At 35.2% G+C, this 20,807-nt stretch overlaps 1 protein-coding gene and 1 long non-coding RNA gene across 2 annotated transcripts in view; both read left to right on the forward strand.

Annotated features, from left to right (window-relative positions):
• The window catches only part of LOC136025152 (branched-chain-amino-acid aminotransferase, cytosolic-like), a 48,150-nt gene extending 39,133 nt beyond the window's left edge, over positions 1-9,017 (forward strand). The window contains exon 7 of the mRNA XM_065700908.1: positions 4,651-9,017. Coding sequence (XP_065556980.1) covers positions 4,651-4,839 — 189 coding nt within the window. The 3' untranslated portion in view covers positions 4,840-9,017. The remainder of the gene's footprint in view (positions 1-4,650) is intronic.
• A 1,206-nt stretch (positions 9,018-10,223) lies between these two features.
• Positions 10,224-20,807, forward strand: LOC136025153 (uncharacterized). The gene is made up of 3 exons (XR_010617021.1): positions 10,224-10,311; positions 16,288-16,419; positions 20,689-20,807. It is a non-coding gene; the product is annotated as an uncharacterized LOC136025153 (long non-coding RNA).

The raw sequence follows: 20,807 nt of genomic DNA on the forward strand, positions 1-20,807 counted from the left end.
TAAGAAGATTAACTTCTTTAGTACTCTAAATGAAGAAAATATACGGCGGAAAATGTGATATTTCATTAAATGTATTTTTTAAATCTGCTGTTCAGAGCATGATTGTAGTGGGTTCCTGCTATCCTCCTATTGACGGTGATTTTCTTCGTTTTAGGTCAAAATGTAGCTTTTTACTTCTCTACGATAAAAAAAATCTTAATTACTCTCTAGTTTTAATTCTTTTATATAAAGGGAAATTTCCCCGTGGATTCACCTCAGGCAATAGCTTTGAAAGTGAAAGCATACTGACTAAAATTGGTAATATGTAATGAAAAACTTGTTTTTGTAATTGAACCTTCATGAAAAATAAATTAATGTCCTGTTTATTTCACTGTCGTGGATCTTTTCATAATTCTTTGATAAAATATCAAGGTGGCCGACCTGTCAATCTCCACTCTCTGTTCTGGAATGAGGCTTATTCTTTGTAAATTTGCATTGAGTAAATGTCTTGAAATCAATAGACTAATGAAACATCAAACAACAAATATTGTCATGTAACAAAAAAAGTTATTTTCCTGAAAAATGTGATTGGAATTTTTTATTACTGTTATGTTTAATTTATGTTTAAGTGCAACTAGACTGATCATTAAGTGTTTTTTTTTTCTTGTATATAAACAAGTTTTTTGCCAAAATGGTTCAGTTCAAACTAATTGTTAAAAATAGGGTAGGGAGTGACAGTCTGTTGCTGCTAGAGGCTGAAAGATTTCATAATAGAGCAGAAGTATACTTATCTATTTCCTGAATAATTAGCTATATCCTAATGTTTGGTAGTTGGATTTTAACCCCATTGGAGACAAAATTGGAGATATGTCGCACAAAATGGAGGGTAACGGTATTTGTTGTGGTCCTATCTCTAGCTACCCAAAAAAGACACAGGAATTGAAATATTTTTTTTAATGAACAATCTTCCAATTTTCTATATTCATGCAGTCCTGTGTATGTTTCATTCCTTTCTGTCGATTTTTTTTTTCTTGATAAATTTTCAATGTTTTTTTTTATCTTTTGGTATAGTTTGGCTTAGTATAAATTTTCTTTTATTGTTTTGTCTCCCACAAACTTTGCATCATTAGCTGGTTATTCTACCGTTTTTCTTTGCACTTTCTGGTAATAAATAAATTGGATTGTATACTAAATCCATCCTGGATGGCGTATCTCTATCAATAAATAGTAGACTGGTCAATATTTTCTGCATTGAGATTTAAATTACTAATATCATCGATTGCAGTTCCTGGAAACTCTTCTTTTCGTTAAAAGGCTATTGCTTTCTCGGGTTCAAGGTCATGAATTGCAGAAGGAAGCAAGGACATTAGTTCAAGAAGTAAATCCTTTGACAATAAAGACAGACAGCTCCGTAATTGGTCACAAAGAATATTTTGTGCCACAACAAAAAATTAGTTTCAAAGTTGATCAGCAACAGTAATCATAAATTTGTCACATAGTAGAAAAACTGCTTTGTAAAAAATGTATCTTGAGACCCGAAACCCCCTCCCCACTCTCCCCTTCAGTCTCTTTTGCCTACTGTCTCTTTATATTCGTCTATACACGACAAATTGTCAACTATGTGCATATGTATATCTACTATTCTTTCAAAGCTAAGGTTATTTTGTCATTTTTTATGGCACTTGGTATCTACCAAGTAACGTATAACGATCGCAAATTCTGTCGGTCGGTCTGTCTGTCTGTCTGTCCCGGTTTCGCTACTTTAGGCACTTCCAGGTAAGCTAGGGCGGTGAAATTTGGCTGGCGTATCAGGAACGAGACCATATTAAATTAAAAATTGTCGTTTCCCTGATTCGACCATTGGGGGGGGGGAGTTGGGGGACGGTTAAATCGGAAAAATTAGAAAGAATGAGGTATTTTTAACTTACGAACGTGTAATCAGATCTTAATGAACTTTGATGTTTGGCAGTATATCGTGTCTCAGAGCTCTTATTTTAAATCCCGACCGGATCTAGTGACATTAGGGGGAGTTGGGGGGGGGGGGGCTAAAATCTTGGAAAACGCTTAGAGTGGAGGGATCGGGATGAAACTTGGTGGGAAAAATAAGCACAAGTCCTAGATACGTGATTGACATAACTGGGATGGATCCGCTCTCTTTGGGTGAGTTGGGGGGAGGGGGAAGGGTCTAATTCTAAAAAATTAGAAAAAATGAGACATTTTTAACTTACGAAGGAGTGATTGGATCTTAATAAAATGTCATATTTAGAAGGACCTCGTAACTCAGATCTCTTATTCTAAATCCCAACCAGATCCAGTATCATTGGGGGGGGGGGGGACCGAAAATCTTGGAAAACGCTTAAAGGAGATATCAGGATGAAACTTGGTGGGAAGAATAAGCACAAGTCCAAGATACATGACTGACATGACCGGATCCGCTCTCTTTGGTGGAGTTGGGGGGGGGGAGTAATTCGGAAAATTACAAAGGTATTTGTAACTTACGAACAGGTGATCAGATCTTAATGAAATTTGATATTTAGGGGGAACTCATGTCTCAGAGCTCTTATTTTAAATCCCGACCTGATCTGTTGAAATTGGGGGGAGTTGAAGGGGGAAACCGGAAATCTTGGAAAACGCTTATAAATGACGTAGGTACGTAATTGACATAACCCGACTGGATCCGCTCTCGTTGGCGGAATCAGGGGGTGGGGTCAAGTGCCTTGGCGAGTTAGGTGCTTCTGGACGTGTTAGGACGATGAAAATTGGTAGGCGTGTCAGGGAGCTGCACAAATTGACTTGATAAAGTCGTTTTCCCCGATTCTACCATCTGGAGGGCTGAAGAGAGATGAAAAATTAGGAAAATTGAGGTATTTTTAACTTACGAGTGGGTGATCGGATCTTAATGAATTTTGATATTTAGAAGGACCTCGTGACTCAGAGTTCTTATTTTAAATCCCGACCGGCATCAAGCATCTGATTTTCCTTTTAAAGCAATCTATTGATTCTTCGAATTTTGCTAAAGCTCATACTAATGAGCTCTTGGCTCTCTCGACCTCGTCACAAGTGCTCTTGTTAGCTTCTGTAAAAGTTCGAGTCGTTGGTTTGTCTCAGCATTTTAAAAAAATGGATTTTGTAATAGCATTTAAAAAATGGCGTTTTCCTCTTTGAACAACACTTTTTTCATATGAGCTTACCAAAAGGGGAAGGAGTGTCCTCTCCTTGTAGATATATAAAAAAAAATATCTGTAAGCTGTTTTCTCTTTCGTCGTCTTATATGTTATGATGAGGAAATAAAAACAAACTCGATCTTTTCCCTCCCCCCCCCACCCTCCATAATCCAATTATGGTGTGCATGTTATTTTAAGATTGACGATTTATTGAATTTGAGTATTGAGTTGGTCGTTGGACCGACGTTTTGGTGTTAGAAATCGAGGACTGATACTGAGATTTTATGGCAAAACTGTCTGTCTGTCTCTTAACTTTTCATGTTCAACCGACAACAAAAATAGATCTAATTTTGTGTCGACTCGTTTGACTTACTCTGTACTGAAACCAACTTTCAATTTTTCTCATTTTGATCAAATACTTAGGCAAAAAATCGCACAAAACTAAATTCTTTAATCATCAGTTAATTTAATGGCATGTATTCAAAATCGTGCTCGGCAATCTATCCTGTTTGTGTTGTGGTGTTAATTAATTCGGAAAGTGGACAGTCCGAAAGTGACTTGGAGTTATTGAAAGAAACAAAGGCGATTTTTTTTTTTAAATAGATGAAGTTTAATTCTCTTAGGAAATTCAGAATAGTGTCTGAAGTAGCAGAGACGCTTGATGAAATGCAAATTAGTTGCAAGTTTATTGGGGTAGATTCTGTAAATCTTTGATCGCGGATTCCCCATAACCATAAATTCAGTTGAATAGATAGTAAATTAGTATCAATTAAAAGTTTGATAGACATTCTTATCAACTAGATACAAAATCCTGATTTGGGTACGGGAAATTCAATTTATTCGATTTAAGAGGATTTATACTATACTTTTTTTTATATTCAACCCATATTGTCAGCTTTTTTATTGTCAGCCCATAGTTGCTATCGCTTGCTCTAATTGAAAGGGGGATTGCCATCCCCCCGCCCCTATAGATTAAAAAAAAAGAAATTAGAAACATTTAAAATTTAGATAGAGGTTCGTATCAGCTAGATAGAAAATCTCAATTAAGGTACGAAAAGTTAATTTATTCGTTTGTAGAATAATTTGATTAGTATGTTTTTTTTTACATTCGAATTGTTGAAGTATCAGCTCGTGGCTGCTATCAATGGCACCAATCGGGGTAGGGACAGGGGGTGGATCTTTTGGAAAAAACGAAAAAATCCCCCCCCCCCCCTAGATTTTGATGTTGTCTTTATTTGCATTTAAAAAAAAATATCTTTTCCTCTACATTCTCGTGAATTGGTTTCCTTGGTTGCTATGGCCAAAAAGGATGAGGAACCTGATCAGCTTATGGAGAGAAATAATCTATTTATTTTCGTCTATTGGTTGATTTGTTCATTATTTTAAGAGTTTGCTTTTTTATTAATTAAATTTATACCAAAATGGACAAATTCATTTATGAATCTGCATTTACTTTTCTGATGTTTCATTATAAGGTTTTGGCAAAATTAATGTGTTTCTTTTTCAGCTTCTTGAAATTTTTGGTGCTGGCACAGCTTGTGTTGTATGCCCTGTTTCAAGTATTTCTTATGAAGGAAAACGCTTATCTATACCAACTATGGAGCATGCATCTCCTCTCAACACTCGTTTCTTAAAGACAATCAACGATATCCAGTATGGACGAGTCGATCATCCCTGGGCTGTGCGAATTGATTGACGTATCTGCAGAAATAGTTATTTCTAGTCGCAAGACGCCATATAGTACCTTAGTTGTATATTTTGATAAGTATTATTGTATGTGCTAGCTTTCTTTAACAATCAGGGGATACATGTGCAAGATCTCCAATCATTCAATTATATTGTCCCCCCCCCCCGGGTAGGCCAGCATAAATATAATATGAAATTGATTTTTTTTTTTTAACAAGACAAGCAAAGCTTATTTCGGTGCTCTCATATTGCTGTAATAGAAAGTTGCCGCTACGAGTTTTTTGTATACCAAAAATTATATTTCTCTCTATAAACAGCATTTGAGCTCGATTAAAAAAAAAAAATAATAATATGATCGAGTTTTAGAGTCCTAAGCTGAAATTGTTTGCCTTTTCAGGCAGGGGATATTTCATGTAGATTTTTCTGCTATAAGCTACATGTAGGATATAGAGACAATATATCTCGTTTCTTCCATTGCGTAAATTGTGAAGTATAATTGACATAGTGGTATTTAAGGTATTCTAGATGTATCATATTTGACCTGTATTGTCTATTTTCCTGCATTCTTACAGATGCACACATATCATACTTGGTTTGGTTTGTCATATCAAACATTGGTTTGGGCCAATCATTAATATCGCCAACAGTAATGTTCGCGAAATTTCAATTGGGATTTGAGCAAATTCATTTTCCCATGACTTTCATAATTTTTCTGCTATTATCAGAATAAAGCCAACTTTTGGAGTATCCAGTGCTGTATACCTTTTTAATTAATATTTCAAAATTAATATCAATTAATGTTATTACTATTTTTGCTAGATGATACCTATTTCTTTCTTAACTGTTAAAAAGCCTATATTCTTGCCATAACAGAGTCTTTCAATCCGTCCAAAATGTCTATCCTTAGGCCAGAAATTGAGCTCTCTTCAAGACTACCTATTTTGCCTAAACTTGGAATCCTTTATGGTCAGCATTTATAAAGAAAATCCATATATGCACCTTTTTGATGGCAGTATTATTTTTATTGCTTGCTCAATCTTTACTTTAATTTTTTTTTACTTTTTTCAAATGTATTTTCATTTGTATATAGCAGTACTTATTCTGTGGATTGAAAAGAGTCTCCGGGTAAACTAAAATATCTGCTCAAAGTATGTTATTGTATTGGGCGGAATTAACATTTTAGGTGGTTTTGTTCTCTGCTCCAATAGGAGAGCCTTTTTTGGGGAGTATCTGGGTCGGTATTTCTACCGCTACGCTTCCCTTGCTATACTGTAGTCGTTGGGTGATATAAATGTGATGGACTTGTATTATTCGTCGAATCTCGTTTACGACATTTTTAGACAATTTCGTTTTGTTTCTGATGTTATAAATCCACGTATGTAAGGAAGCTAGCACATACGATCGTTAAGATCCTTTGGTCTCAGTATTTTAAACTGTGCCTCCTTCAAGCGTGTCCCAGTGAAACTCTTTCATTTAGTTATTTCCCTTTCAAGTCTTTCTGCTTATTGCTTTCTTCTAAGATTATATTTGTGCCTTAATAATATCGACAATACCATCTTATTTCAGAGCAATCTTTGTAGGGGTCTTTTTGATCCATTAGAGGGAGCAATCTTTGGAGGGATCCTGAAAAGGATGTCAGTACTTATTTAGTCTTGTTTCGGACTGATTCCTCCGATTTTCGGTTTAAGAAGGATTTTGCGAAATTCTGGGAAATTTATTTTGTAAATATAATTGAAAAGAGTTTCATTGTCAATATGAAATAAAAATATGTTTTCTAGCTGTTTCTTTTTTCTTTATTTTTACTATTGTCTTAATATCCTTAATGTTTGAATTTTTTTTGAACAGTTTCCTGAACATGGACTCAGTTTACATAGCTCTGAAAGAGTGAAATAAATGATCATTGTTTCAAAATGTTCCATGAACAAAAAACTGAAAAAAGTAGCCATTTTTTTTAATTAGGAAAAGTTAAAAACAAAATCGCTTTTTATTTTCTAGAATATTTTAGTACTCTAGGTCGGTTCAACCAAGTACGGTGATAAAGCGGTTTGATTCTTATTCTTTTCTTATAATAATTTACGCTTGTAAGGATTTATCCAACTTTTTTCTTTTCAAGTTATTTTATTTATATAAGTATTAATTGTAAATTTCCCCGTGTGGACGTTGATAGGGAAACAAATCAGTCTGTCTAAAACTTGTGATCTCAGGAGAAGCAATTATGCAAATTGAATGAGATTATTCTCCTATTGGGAGTCTTCCCAATGGATGCCTGTACCACAAGCCTAAAACAGGTTTATTTGGCTCCAGTTTGCTTCGTCTGGTCTATTTAGGGTTCCTTGTCCGATAATGCTTCAAATTGTACGATGCCATACAATTTGCTTCGAAATTTTCTTATGACAATAGTTATTAATCCCGCCACACTTGTCTATGAACGTCTATTTTTTTCTCTGTGATAAGAATTAGCTTCTTATTTTAGCTTTGGTTTTATTTTGAAATAGTTTGGATGCATAATGCTTTGATTTAATCATTTTATAGAATTTCGATTGATTAAAGTTTAATTGCGTCTGTTTTGGAATCTCACAAGCATGGTTAAATGTGATATAGCAGGATGTTCTTACTTTAAAAGAACAAATGCTCCTTTAGCCAAAGTATTTTTTTTTGTTTGTAAAAAAATTGTTATTGTTTTTCTTAGTTAAATATTAATTATCTGCATAATAACTTATATTGAATCGTATTATTTATTTATTATGAACTAATATATGTAGTTACCTTATTTAAACAGTATGTAAAGTATTCTAAGAAAGCTTTTAAATCTGAGGGTCTTAATGTATTCTAGTTTGTTTTAAAGTTAAGTCTCTCTCGTTGCTAAGAAAAGGAAAGATTGTATCTTGAATTGGATCCCTAGTTGCTTAAGGTATTTTTGGTTAGAAGAAATATACTAGACCTTTTGTGAGATTAAAGTCTAGAAATGACGAAGACGATGGCCACTCTTAGTGCTCGTTGCACCGAATTTTTCGCTTTGCACCAAATTTTTCGAAGCAAGATCTTGGGAATGCCTCTGGGTCGCTTTGGAAAAAAGAAGTAATCCCTGCGTCACCAAAAGCTGATCCTGATTGTAATAATAATAAAAAAAAACATACCAGTATACATTATAATACCATTGGTGTTTGTTTTTTTAAAATGAAGTTTGTATGCAATAATCAGAAAGTTGTGTCTTGTATTACAAAGATCTAAGAGTCTCCTAGTATCGTGTACCTTTTATTAACTTTTTTTGCCATCTAGGTTAAACTGGTTTGTAGTAGTTCCTACCCATCTAGCCATAAAGTGTTGTTCCTGTTTAAGTAATTATTGCAGCTGAAGCTAATTGGTCATCTAAAGGGTGGTATGATGGAGCATTGGCCTTGGTGAAAATATAATTTTTAGTCTAGCCTAATGATACAGAAGGTTTTCGAGTGACTAGTGCACATAAAGAGGAAAATTTACCGAAATTAATGGGAACAAAAGAAGATATTTTTGGGTGACCACGGGTCGAAGTCGTCCAGGTGATGTACGTACCTGTCAATTGTATAGTTTTGACTAGAAACTGAACAATTTTGTAGATAATTTATTTTATAAGCAAAAAATTAGCTTCATTTGCAATTGCTTTGCTTTATTCCAGGAATTGTTTTACTGGGATTGACGCGCGACGTTTGCATAATGTAAACATACAAATATTTAAGTATATTTGCAGGTAAGCCCTGGTTGCCAAATGCACTGCATTAGTTGCGGACGAATTCTTAATTTTGGGACGATTGGATGTAGATTCTTTGCAGAACTGTGATTTATCCTCTCTAATTTGTTCTCTTTCTTTCGCATTTAGCAACTCTGCGCTTACCTCCTTTTATACCTCGTTGTTTACAAGTTGATTGAAAGAGCTGTAAGGTTTAATAATACTTGTCCTATTCGTATACCGTGTTTGTGGTGTCATCTAGTTCATGTGAATTTATAATATTGAATTTTTTAGTTGAAGAGAAGGAATAAGTACATATTACTGTGTATGTACGGTAATAGCTGAACTGATTCTGTGTCGGTTGAATTTAGTGTTTTATCTTGTATTGACTAGTTTTTGTCTGTCCTATGGACTTTTTTCTTTTTTAGATTATGTGTTAATTTTGTAGTTTCAAGATATATTTAATAAACAATATAACCCTGTTTTCCTTGTTTTTCACTTCTGTATTAAGAAAGAAAGAACAATACACTACTTAAGATCTTGGATAAAATTTGTAATTTGGCCACATTTTTGCTGATTCCATCCTTTTAATTGGTGTTTTCTTTAGTCGGTTATCGCCCTATCCGGACCGTCTGAGTACAAAAGTCCTAGTATATCTGAGATGTATAAATATCTGTTCTGACGTTCTTGAGGTTATGTCAGAGCTTGTCAAGGTATCAGTAGCTTTTCTCAAAATATAAGAATAAATAGTTAGATGAAATTGGTTTGAAGAAATGGTGCTCCCCTTGATGGAAATCAAAGATCTTTAGGAAAGCTGACTTTGTCCCCTTTTAAACTTAATTAATTGAAGCAATACAGACAATGACCATCAATTAATTTGTCCTCAATAGCTGGTCTAGAAATGTTGATCTTAGTTTACAATCTTCTTTATTTGTTCCTTTGCCACATAGATATGGTGATGCTAAATTACTGGCAATAGCAAATTGAAGCAGGGTAACTACTGCCTGTGGTACCGGGAATTTTCTTTGAACGCAGAGGCATCCAAGTTTGCCACTCACTTATCCCCTGAACGTTCCTCGAGGAAAAAACGTAGCTTTGTACCAAACTCGTGAAGTGTTAGCTGTTTCCTAGAGATCACTGAGGTTTTTATGGTTAGTAGAAAAGGTTACAAGATGGTTTCATTGGATGGACGAAGAACATCAGGACCTGAGGCATGCTCTGTTACTTTTCTATATTATTTTTACGTTGAGAGACAAGTTCTGCGACAACAATGAGCTGAAAAAATATCAGCCTAAAAAGTGGAATGTTGCCCGACATCCAGGTTACCGATTTGAATTTTGGTGAAGAATAACTATTGGCCCAAAACGGAGAGCAAAAAAGAAGTGGCATTTTTGTTCAAGTAAATTTTAGGAAAACATGATATTAGAAGAATAAGAATTGCCTTTTTAGGAAAAGCCCAAAGCATGAGTAAAAATTTACATTGTCAATTGTCACGTCGTAACTTTGCCATATAATGTTCACAAAATGCGTAATAAACGGGAAAAAAATATTTTGTAGAAGTTATCGTGGAATTCTCTATTTTGCAATAAAAAGTGATTTCCTAGAAACTAAAAGAAAAATGTGTGGTTGCACTTTATCTCTAATGAAGGATATTGTGGTTTTAGCTATTTTTGTAATCCTTCCTTCCAGTACCCAATAAAAGGCTTTTTTTTAAATAATCAGGTTTAGTTCTAAGTCTAATTTAGTATATAACTTTTCTAAAGTATACTCTTTGTCGTAAGTAATTTAACATTTTAAGCATGTCATAGTTACTCATAAAAGAAACAGAATTGTTATTTAACGCGGACTTAATATTAGTGTGCCTTATGATCAAGGAGCAAGTTTGTTCTGTTCTGTTTTTTTTTTTTTTTTTTTTTTTTTTTTTTTTTCATCGGGAACCTGGCAGACATTTGCCTCAGATGTGGCATTCACTGAAATTTAGTCGCTCCAACATTGTTTCAGACTTTTAAACGCCAATTCAGTTAACTCATTTTCCAGTTATTTAAGATTGATTTTGAACAAGAACATCTCTTAACTAAACTCAATAACCACCCTAAACAATGTGTACCACTAAGCACTGAAATTATTTTGAAGCCAATTTGACTAGTTCAACAGTAAAGGTACGTGGATTGAACTCCCGACTACCTATGCGATACCAAAATACAAAAAACTTGAATATTTTTACTCAATTCTTTGGTACACTATAACCAAAACCAGGAATGGCTCTTCTTTGCAAAATTTATTTATCTCATCATTTTTTATTTATCATTCGTTTCACTCATTTTTTGAATAATAGGCACAATAAGTATTAATTGCTTCCTTCTTCAATATGTCTTGGAGTAACCCTCCATTTTAAATGAATTTGAATTATTGGCAATGATATACCTCGTAGGGAGGGGGGCCTGAATATTTTAGTTAAATTTTTGAAAATTAGGGTGAAAGGTTGCCAAAGACTGCTTTCCGGCCATCCATCTGGGGCCAAACGAAAAGCATGTCTCCGAACGGGATCTGAAGAAGTCATAAGGATGGATTTAAAAGAAATAGGAATTTCACGGGAGATGAATAGTGGAGCTTTGAATAGATAGGGGGCGGAGGAGGAGCTTGCGCAGCTATGTTAGTCCTGGGTGGCATGGTAATACAGTGAGCTAGTGCTACTAGTAGTTGGATCCTGTTTTAAACTTCTGTCTCGAATTTCCTCCAATGTTTCAATTCTTTGCCTTCTTTCTAGTTTACTTCACCTCGCTCTTTACGCTAAAGTTTGACACTTTCTCTTAACTCTACTTCTTAAAACAGTAAAAAACTTTAGCATAAAGAGTGGGGCTTGAGGAGGAAAAGCCCCTTTCATATACGTAGTAATTTCTGTTCGTTTTAAGTTTTAATGTCGCTCCTTACTTTCATTTAAATTTTTTTTTTTTATTTAATTTCTGGACGTTTTTTAATTAATGCATGTTTTGATCTTGGCTCTCCGCACATAAATAATTAAAAACGAAATTTGCATATCAATTTTTTTGGGGCTAAGTGGCTTTTTCATAGTTTTAATCGGAAAATTTTGAGAAAAAAGGAGCGAGGGAGGAAGCCTAGTTGCCCTCCAATTTTTTGATTACTTAAAAAGGCAACTAGAACTTTTAATTTTTTTACTAACATTTTCATTAGTAAAAAATATACGTAATTTACGAATTAACTTACGTAACGAACTTCTATATTGTATGTTTTTATTGCGTGTATGAGGGAGTTCAGCCCTCGTCGATACCTCGCTCTTTACACTAAAGCTTAAATTATGTCCCAATTCCTTAATAATGACCCTTGAATCACAAAGGCCGTAGAATTAATTGTTGAAATTACTAAGAATACTTTAGCGTAAAGAGCGAGGTATTACGAGGAGGTAAACCCCTTGTATGCACAATAATCTCTGCCCGTTTTAAGTTTTAATGCTGCTCCTCACTTTCAGTAGAAAAAAAACTTTTCATATTTGTTTTGTCATTGTTTTTTTGAATAATGCTAAAAAATCTTGCGCTCCCTTCATTGAAAGTCTCTTCCCCCATGAGAAGTTTTTTCATGGAGACTTCCTCCCACGTAACCCCCCCCCCCCCACATCAACTCTCCCTGCCAAACCAAAAAAAAATCCCCCTGAAAACGTCCGAACCCTTCCCAGTAACCATTACTATATGTTAACCCAGGTCAAAGTTTGTAACTTGCAACCCCTCCCACGGTGACTGTGGGGGAGTAAAACGTCACCAAAGACATAGTTATTAGGTTTTTCAACTATGGTGAATAAAATGGCTATCTCAGAATTATTGTCCGGTGACTTTAGGGAAAAAATGAGCGTGGGAGGGAGCCTAGGTGCTCTCCAATTTTTTTGGTCACTTAAAAAGGGCACTAGAACTTTTAATTTCCCTTCGAACGAGCCCTCTCGTGACATTCTAGGACCACTGGGTCGATACGATCACCCCTGAGAAAAAAAATAATAAACACGCAGCCGTGATTTGTCTTCTGGCAAAAAAAATGCTAAATTCCACATTTTTGGAGATAGGAGCTTGAAAATTCTACAATAAGGTTCTCTGATACGCTGAATCTGATGGTGTGATTTTCGTTAAGATTGTATGACTTTTAGGGAGTGTTTTTTCCTATTTTATAAAATGAGGTTTTTTATGTAACTATTGGTATCAAAATTCCATTTTTTAGAGTTTCAGTTACAATTGAGCCGGGTCGCTCCTTACTACAGCTTGTTACCACGAACTATTTGATAAAATTGTGCGTCTGAATTCAAGACGCCCAATGTTCGTATATTACCTACTTCTGATTTCCATCTCCCCAAGGGGAGATGGAATTTATTTATTCAGGCTGGAAGAATGGGGCGCATAGGCAAGGCTTGCTTAGGTTGGGAAGACAAATAATAGAATACTAGTGGCTCATTTTATGACTAAAAAGTGCAAGGTATCAGTCACAGTATTTTATGCCCCTGTATAACCGACTGATGGAGATAGTAATGACTCAGATGAATTTTAATTACTGCTACAGGAACAAACAGACGGGGTCCGGGTAGAAATGTGGTATTTTTATCAAGGGATTATAAGACCCAGGTAAACTTGGTGTAGAAAGAGAAAACGGTTATAGACTGTTGCAATTTTGTAGGTATAACAATCTAGTTATTATCATACAGTATTTTGTGATTCAGTAGCCGATAAGTTAACACGGTACTCACATGAAGGTAAGAGGGTCAACCTTATTGATTATGCTATTGCAAAGCGAAGAGTGGCAGAGTCGATACAAGATACTAGGGCACATAGGAGTGCTGTTGTTGATGTAAAAAGTAAATAGTACTGTGTAGTAGTATCTAGGCTTAATATAAAATTGAAATTTAGGAAGGGTAAATAGCTTCTGGGAAGTTATGACGTTGATAGATTCTAAGATGTGAATCTGAGAGAAACTTTCAGGAACAGTAGAATATTAAGCTAGAGAGTTTAACATTTGACAATGAAGAATTTGGACAGAATAATTTTACGAAAATAGTTTGTGAAGTAGCAGACGGTGTCTTAGGGAGGGGAGTTAGAAACGAAGCCAGAAATATTAGTAGGAATGCTTTAAGTATAGTAGAGATGAGGTGGGTTTGTACAAGAAATATTTGAGTGATAGATCATATGAAAATAGAGGGAATGTTAGGAAAGTAGGAAAGCATTTAAATATGAAATGAGGAAAGTGGAGGCCATGGATAAAATTGCTGAGGATCCGGAAGATGCAGCCACCCGGCATAATATGAAATATTGGATTGGCATGTTAAAAAATTGAGGGGAGAAAGTAAATCTGAACTTTTCCTAGTTAAAAATAGGAGTAGGACCACAATTACTGACAAAAAAAATATTTCAAAAGAGATGGGCAGAACATTTAGAGAATGTGCTATACCGTAATAAAGCTACAAGAAATCATATAGAAAAGAATGGAAAAGTTTGTGACACTTTGGAAGTGAAGGAAGATGTATTTTACGAGGAAGAATTAGAGACAGCACTAGAAGGATTAGACAATAATAATATCTCAGGTGCTAGTAGTGAGGTAAATGAGTTTCTTAAATATGGTGGTTGTACAGTTAGAGATAAATTACTGAAGATTATGAATGTCATTCTTGAAATGGAGGGAATTCATAACGATTTTAAGAAAACTTTAATTAAACCCTTCTCTAAGAAATGTAATAAGAGTGAATGGGTAATTATAGTAAGGCCCTGGTTTTTGTAGGAAGTAAATTACTTAAAATGATGATACTTGTTAGACTTGGAGATCTCGTAGATGAAGTTATAAGAGAAGAAAAGTTTCATTTTAGGAAGGGTCATTTTAGGAAGGGGGACGGATGCATCGACCAAATTTTCACTCTTAAATTAGTAATTGAAAAGTACCTGAGTCGTTAGAGGCCCTATCCTTGAATGGTGTATCCAGGTAAATACATTAAAGTGATTAGTGTACTGGATCAGGAATTAAGCAAGGCCGTGTTTTATCCACATTTATATGAATCACTTTGATCGACTTTGTCCTATGGAGCATAACAAAGGCTATGAAAGAGAATGGAATCAACTGAGGAAGTAAAACTCTAATAGACTTAGATCATGCTGACGATTTGAGGGTCCTAAATGAAAATTTTACCAAAATGAATGATTTTTGGGATTTGAGAGTTCAGAACGCAAGAATAGGCTTGAAAATTAATATTAACAAGAGTTAGTCACTTGGATTAGGAATAAGTGAAGGTTAAGAGTTTATTTGGGGTAGCGATAAGATCAGTCAAGTGGAGAGCTTAACTTACCTGGGTAGTATTATTAGTAATGATGGTGGATGCAGTAAGGGCGTTAAAAGTAGAATGTTAGGTGAAGGCCCAGTGTGTTTTTTCAGAGTTGAAAGAATTTTCGGAGAATATCAAGATCTGTTTGCGAACCAAGATTAGAATATCGGAAGCTACAGTGATGATAGCGGTCAAGGATGGTGAGCGCTCCGAAAGACAAAGCAGGATTTGCTAGAAGTTTTCCAGAGGAACTTTCTACGGATAATTTTGAGTACCCGTCTGACACTTCAAACACTAAGCTGTACAAAAAATGCGATTCTATTCCGCTTTCTACAGCTGCAATGAGAGAAAGGTTGAAATGGCTAGTACACTTTCTGGGGATGAGGGATGAAAGATTGCCAAAGATCTTCCTTTTTAGCCAACTATCTAGGACCAAACGAAAAGCTGTTCGTCCCCAAATGGGTTGAGAGGAGTTCCTAAGGAAAGATTTAATGGAAATAGGCACTTTTTGGGAGGGTGTAAAGAGGAGGGCTTTGAATAAATTGGAATGGAGTAAGAGCTTGTGTCGCTGTCTTGGCGTCGTGCGACTTGGTGCTGCAGTGAGTTGTTAGTAGTAGTAGTTGTATATTCCTTAAGCACCTAAAATTTCCCTCCCCTGGACGAAACTGTAAATCCTGGCATATCTTTGTTTAATTTCGCCATGTTGTTCTTATTCGACTTTTCTCGAAAATAGAGCTCTAATAGCTCAAATCCAAGGGATATTGTCCGTCTGTGGTAAAACCCCGTTGAAAAGCTTAGAAAATTCACGGGAATTGTCGACGTTTCAGGAGATAGAACAAACGAAGTTTCACAATTTTGCTTCTGTTCAGAAAGTTTTCGTAAGCACATTCTGATGATGTCATTTTAGAAACCTCTTTTACTTCTATGTCTATATCATCCAATCGTACTAAAAAAAAAAATTATACAAAAAAATCATAAGAAAAACTCTGGCTCACCTAAAGTGAGCCAGAAAACCGAAAAACGAGGTTTCACGCAACAATCAGGTCAAAATCATGCCCAAGAAGTTGACATTAAAAAAAACCTTGGCAAAGATTTTTCAAAATTGACCAGTAAAATAAATACACTGAGTTATCAACATCATATTTAGCGCAGTGTTATTTACTTCTATAATTAAAACATAAAAGCAGTTCGGGCTATTATGCCCAAAATTAGTTAAATTCTTAATGTTGCCACTTTTATATAAAACAAAAATATTTTAGGTCCAGTAAGGACACAATTACTATTCCTAATCCATCCAAGTAGTACCTGAGTTCACGATAAAATGTGTAACGTTTTTTTCCTTTTTTTTAGTTTTTTATTTTACTGCTGAAAGAAATTACATCTTTCAAAAAACTGTATCTTCCTCTAAAGCTAATTTCTGAATCAAGAAATCCACTAACTTTTCCTTGCAGGAGAAAATGACTGGTCAGCAAACACAACAGCCACAGAAGTATCAGCAATCTCAAGAAATCAAGCACTGTGAACCACAGAAACAGGAGTATCATGAACAATCTTCTAAAGTAGTTGAGCATTGTGACACCAAGGTATGAGCCCTTGTCGTGGGAAGCTACAAAGCTGTTTAATAATCTTTCTTGGCTTTACTCCATTTAGCCATGGCTCCCAAGTCTTTCATCACTTCCATCAAGTTAATTTAAATTTAAAAAGCAACAGAAAAAAGTTCAAACGTTCTGTAAAAACGTTCAAAACACATTTGCTTCGAAAAATGAACACAGTTTTTATTTTAAACAAATTTTAATAAACATTTGTAATTGCTATTTCTTGGTGAACAAAACAAAATAAAATAAATTCAAAGCAACTGTAAAAAATTTCTGAAACAAAATACAGCTTTGCATCCCCAGAAATCGGAACATTGTGAGGTTAGGTTCAACACTGTGGTCGTCCTAATTCCAAATTAATCCCTTGCGTAAAGGCAAACTTCAGCTAAATTTGCCATAGAAGGTTCTCCACCTAACTCCGCCGATTGGTGAAACAGGGAGAGCACTAAACGTAACCTATATGGTTTATTCTTCTTTTAGAATTCTGTAACAGTATCAGATTAACGACGCTTCTTGACTACTAATGTCCCTGCGTCGGCCCTGTGGTGCATTACTGCAGCATGATTCGATCTCTGGGTCCTGTATTACCAGGCTAAGGTCAAACCCACTGCGCCACCACAGGACCTTTTAGAATTCTTTTTTATTTATTTTCCCTTTTTGAATTTTTTTACTAGTATTCACAGAAGGCGCGTCGAGGGCCTTGCGATTGTTGCCGTTTTCCTCACTCGCGTAATACACAAGAGTAAATTGGTTATTTTGAAATTCCTCCTTTATCTTAATCCACAAAATGAGTTCTTGTATATATACCGGAGTGTACCTGCTTTATTCACGGGTGAGGTCAAAGCGAGCCATAACTGAACCATGCACGCAAATTTTTCTTTGCGAGTCTTCCTTTCCAATAATTTTGGTCTTTTTAGCATTAAAAATTCAAATGAAAGTAGAAGGCCATATAGTGTTGGCTCTAGATTTTAGATGCCAGGTAGTTGGTCACTGAAAATGAAACTCATTTCACGGATGAAACAGTACTAACGGACGAAAATAATATCACATTCAGAAAAATTTCGCGCGAGGCGGACATTATAATAATGTCCGCCTATAATAACCTATCTATAATAACCGATATAATAACCTATCTATTTTCAAAATACCCTCTTATGAACTATGATTTGCCGTTATATTTCCCTAGATTTTCAGTACCCCAATTGACAAAAGTTTGTCTGCTAAAACTTACTAAAAATTAGACGGTATCGTCATAAACTCTATTTAGATCAACCTAGCCTTACTTTAGAATTTTTAAAGAGCCGTTTCATTATAAAATAAATGGTGCAAGAGCCAAATTATTGGTGGTAGATTCGGAAACCAGGGTGCTTCAAGTACTATATTGATTGGCTTGCTGGATGTTCTTTCACAGACCATTTAATTTAGCAGCAAGTTGCATTACATCTTGGATGTAATATTTTTTCCCTTATTCCGTCTCTTCCTCTTCAAGATTTTTCTCTCTTTTCTGAATCTTCTTTTTCTAAATCCTTTTCTCATCAATAATCCTTTATCTAAGGATAAATAACAAATATAATGCATTAAGTAGCACCATAAGAACAAACAGAATTTATTTGATTTTCATGGCTTCCGTTTTTCCACTGATTTATCCACTAACCGTTTGAAAGTCAAAAAGTAATATCCGCAGTTCAGTGGGTATAAAACTAATAGTGCATAATAGTTGTATAAAAGTGTATTACGGTGTATAATATATTACAAGTTATTATTTGGTTAAAAAAACTGTCATTCTCATTTAGTATTGAGATAAACCCGCACATGAACAAGGTCTTGACCAAGGTCTTTCACAGACCATTTAAAGACATTTAGCAGCAAGTTGCATTACATCTTGGATGTAATATTTTTTCCAAATAACAATGTCCAAATAATAATGTCCATTAGCCAAATAATAATGTCCAAAACCGAGCAAAATTTAACCTTAATAAATAAAAGTCGTTTTACAACTCCAACCAAAAGCACCTTAAATCAAATAAAATATTCCCCAAGGTATCACCTCACATCATAAAGTGCGGGGACAATTCATTAGAACAGGTAGTGGAATTCAGATACATCGGAAGTACAGTCCAACGAACTGAATCAAGCGAAAAGGAAGTACAGCCTAGGATTGGGCAAGCCAGAGGAGCTTTTAATCGACTAAAGCCAGTTTAGCGATCGAAAAAGTACTCCCTCAAGCTGAAATTGAGACTTTTCAACAGTAACGTTCTCCCTGCCCTTCCGTCTTCGCAGGATACTGAATATTAACTGGAGGGACCACATAACTAACCACACAGTTCGTTCTATCACGCATCAGCCCCTGGTAACAGATGTCATACGCCAATGAAGATGGCGCTACTTGGGACACGTTATCTGTATGGCGGAAGATAGACTCCCCAGAATGGTACTCGAGTGGCAACCAGAGGGAACCTGAAAAAGAGGAAAGCCAAAAAATACACTTCGTCCTACATACCAGCGGGACCTGAAGTTTACCAATTCGACAGTCCAACCCCAATGGGAAAACGTCTGGACAGCAGCATATATTTGGGATGATTGGCGGCTCTTTCTGGATACACTGGGTGCCTCTGGCGGTACTGGAGGAACTAAGGTCTAAGGTATGGTAAGCTACTGCAGATGGTAGTACTGAATGAAAGAAATAAAGTGAAATATTGATCGTCTGAGCTTCTCATGTTGTTATATTCATAGTTTGTCTAAAGGATTCTAACAAGGGAAGAGCGAGACCCATCCTCTGGAAGACAAGGATTATGTAAAATTCAAATTCGTAATATTGGGCAAAACTTTAGCACTTTTGTGCCAATATTTTGTTTATTTCTCCTAAAATATGCTTTACCTCCCTCCCCCCTTTCCATAAAAATCCTCAATACGCCTCCAGATACCCTAGCCCAGATTTTCACAAATTTTGGCGACGGTAGGCTCCCTCGGGTTTCAATTTATTTTGTAAGCCTACAAAATAAATCACCTGTGAGGATTAAATAGCTTCAAGTCAATTATTCAGGAGCCAAATCGACGTATTTCGTAAAAATAAGGATTGATACTAAAAATAGAACGACTATTTTGTTTACAATTTGCTCTTTTGAAAAAGGTCCATGGATTCAAATAAGTACTTTAAGTGCATTAAATAGTACTTACAAGTGCCATGAAAAGGAGATCAGAACTGCCGGTTTCGATTTTAAAGTCTAATGCTTTTAACTTAATTACCTTCCTTTTTTAAAATACCTTCCTTTGCTTTAATTCGCTTCCCTGCTTTAAAATTACCTTCCTTTTAACTATACCAAAGGCTAATATTTCGTTCGTCTTTTTGTTCCGGAAAGAAAGAATTGCATTTGTCTAGATGCAGAAGCAGATTTTTTTTGGGGGGGGGGATTTAGATATACAATCTTATAAATTAATCGCAGTTTCTAATTGGATGTTAGCCAAACGACATTAAAAGTAAACCACGCTATGGTCGGCATTTTTGAAAGTTACGGCCAATAGCCAGTTTCGTCCGTATCATAAACAAAAATACAATAAAAGAAAATAACTAAGTAAAAATAAAAATTCCATGTTGCTTAATGATATAGTTTAAAAGGAAATGTGCTTAATATTACTCAAATTACACCAAAGAAATATTTGTATATTTTATACAAGATTGCATGTCGCCAAAAATTTTTCTTATGAATTATTATCCATGCATTAAATAGTACTTATACAAGTGCCATGAAAAGGAGATCAGAAATGTCGGTTTCGATTTTAAAGTCTAATGCCAGACAATTATCTTCCTTTTAACTACATCAAAGGCTAATTAACCGCAGTTTCTAATTGGATGTTAGCCAAACGACATATTAACATTTCGTTGCAAGATGGTTTTCTTGTTGGATTGAAAATTCTAAGTTTTATATCATATCAAAAGCATATCGATATTGTGAATCCTATTTTGTGGAATTTATCTATCACATCTGCTTTATATATTAAATGTCAAAAGAAATGGAAATAGGCTTTCAATATCTGAGGTTTCACACGCTTTACGCCAACTGGTGAATATTTAGGAGCGCCAAGGGTTCCAAATATTCCCATCACAAGTGGTGCTGTCCGTGAAATATCTGAAAAGGTTTCGCCACGCTTGGTACGCACCATCCAGTGTATATGATTTCTGAAAGCCGGCAACCCTTTGTCAGTTTCTGTGTGTATTCTTTTATTTTTCAATAAGACTCAAGAATTATTCTTTAATAGGTGGAGCACTGCAAAGAAGACATTAAAGCACCTGCAAAGAAGCACTAGCTGGCGGGATGTTATTGAAACATCAGATTATTGTATCACGCAATGGTTAATAAATTGATTTACAAAGATGA

Source organism: Artemia franciscana, chromosome 3, assembly GCF_032884065.1.
Source record: "Artemia franciscana chromosome 3, ASM3288406v1, whole genome shotgun sequence".
Lineage (NCBI taxonomy): Eukaryota > Metazoa > Arthropoda > Branchiopoda > Anostraca > Artemiidae > Artemia > Artemia franciscana.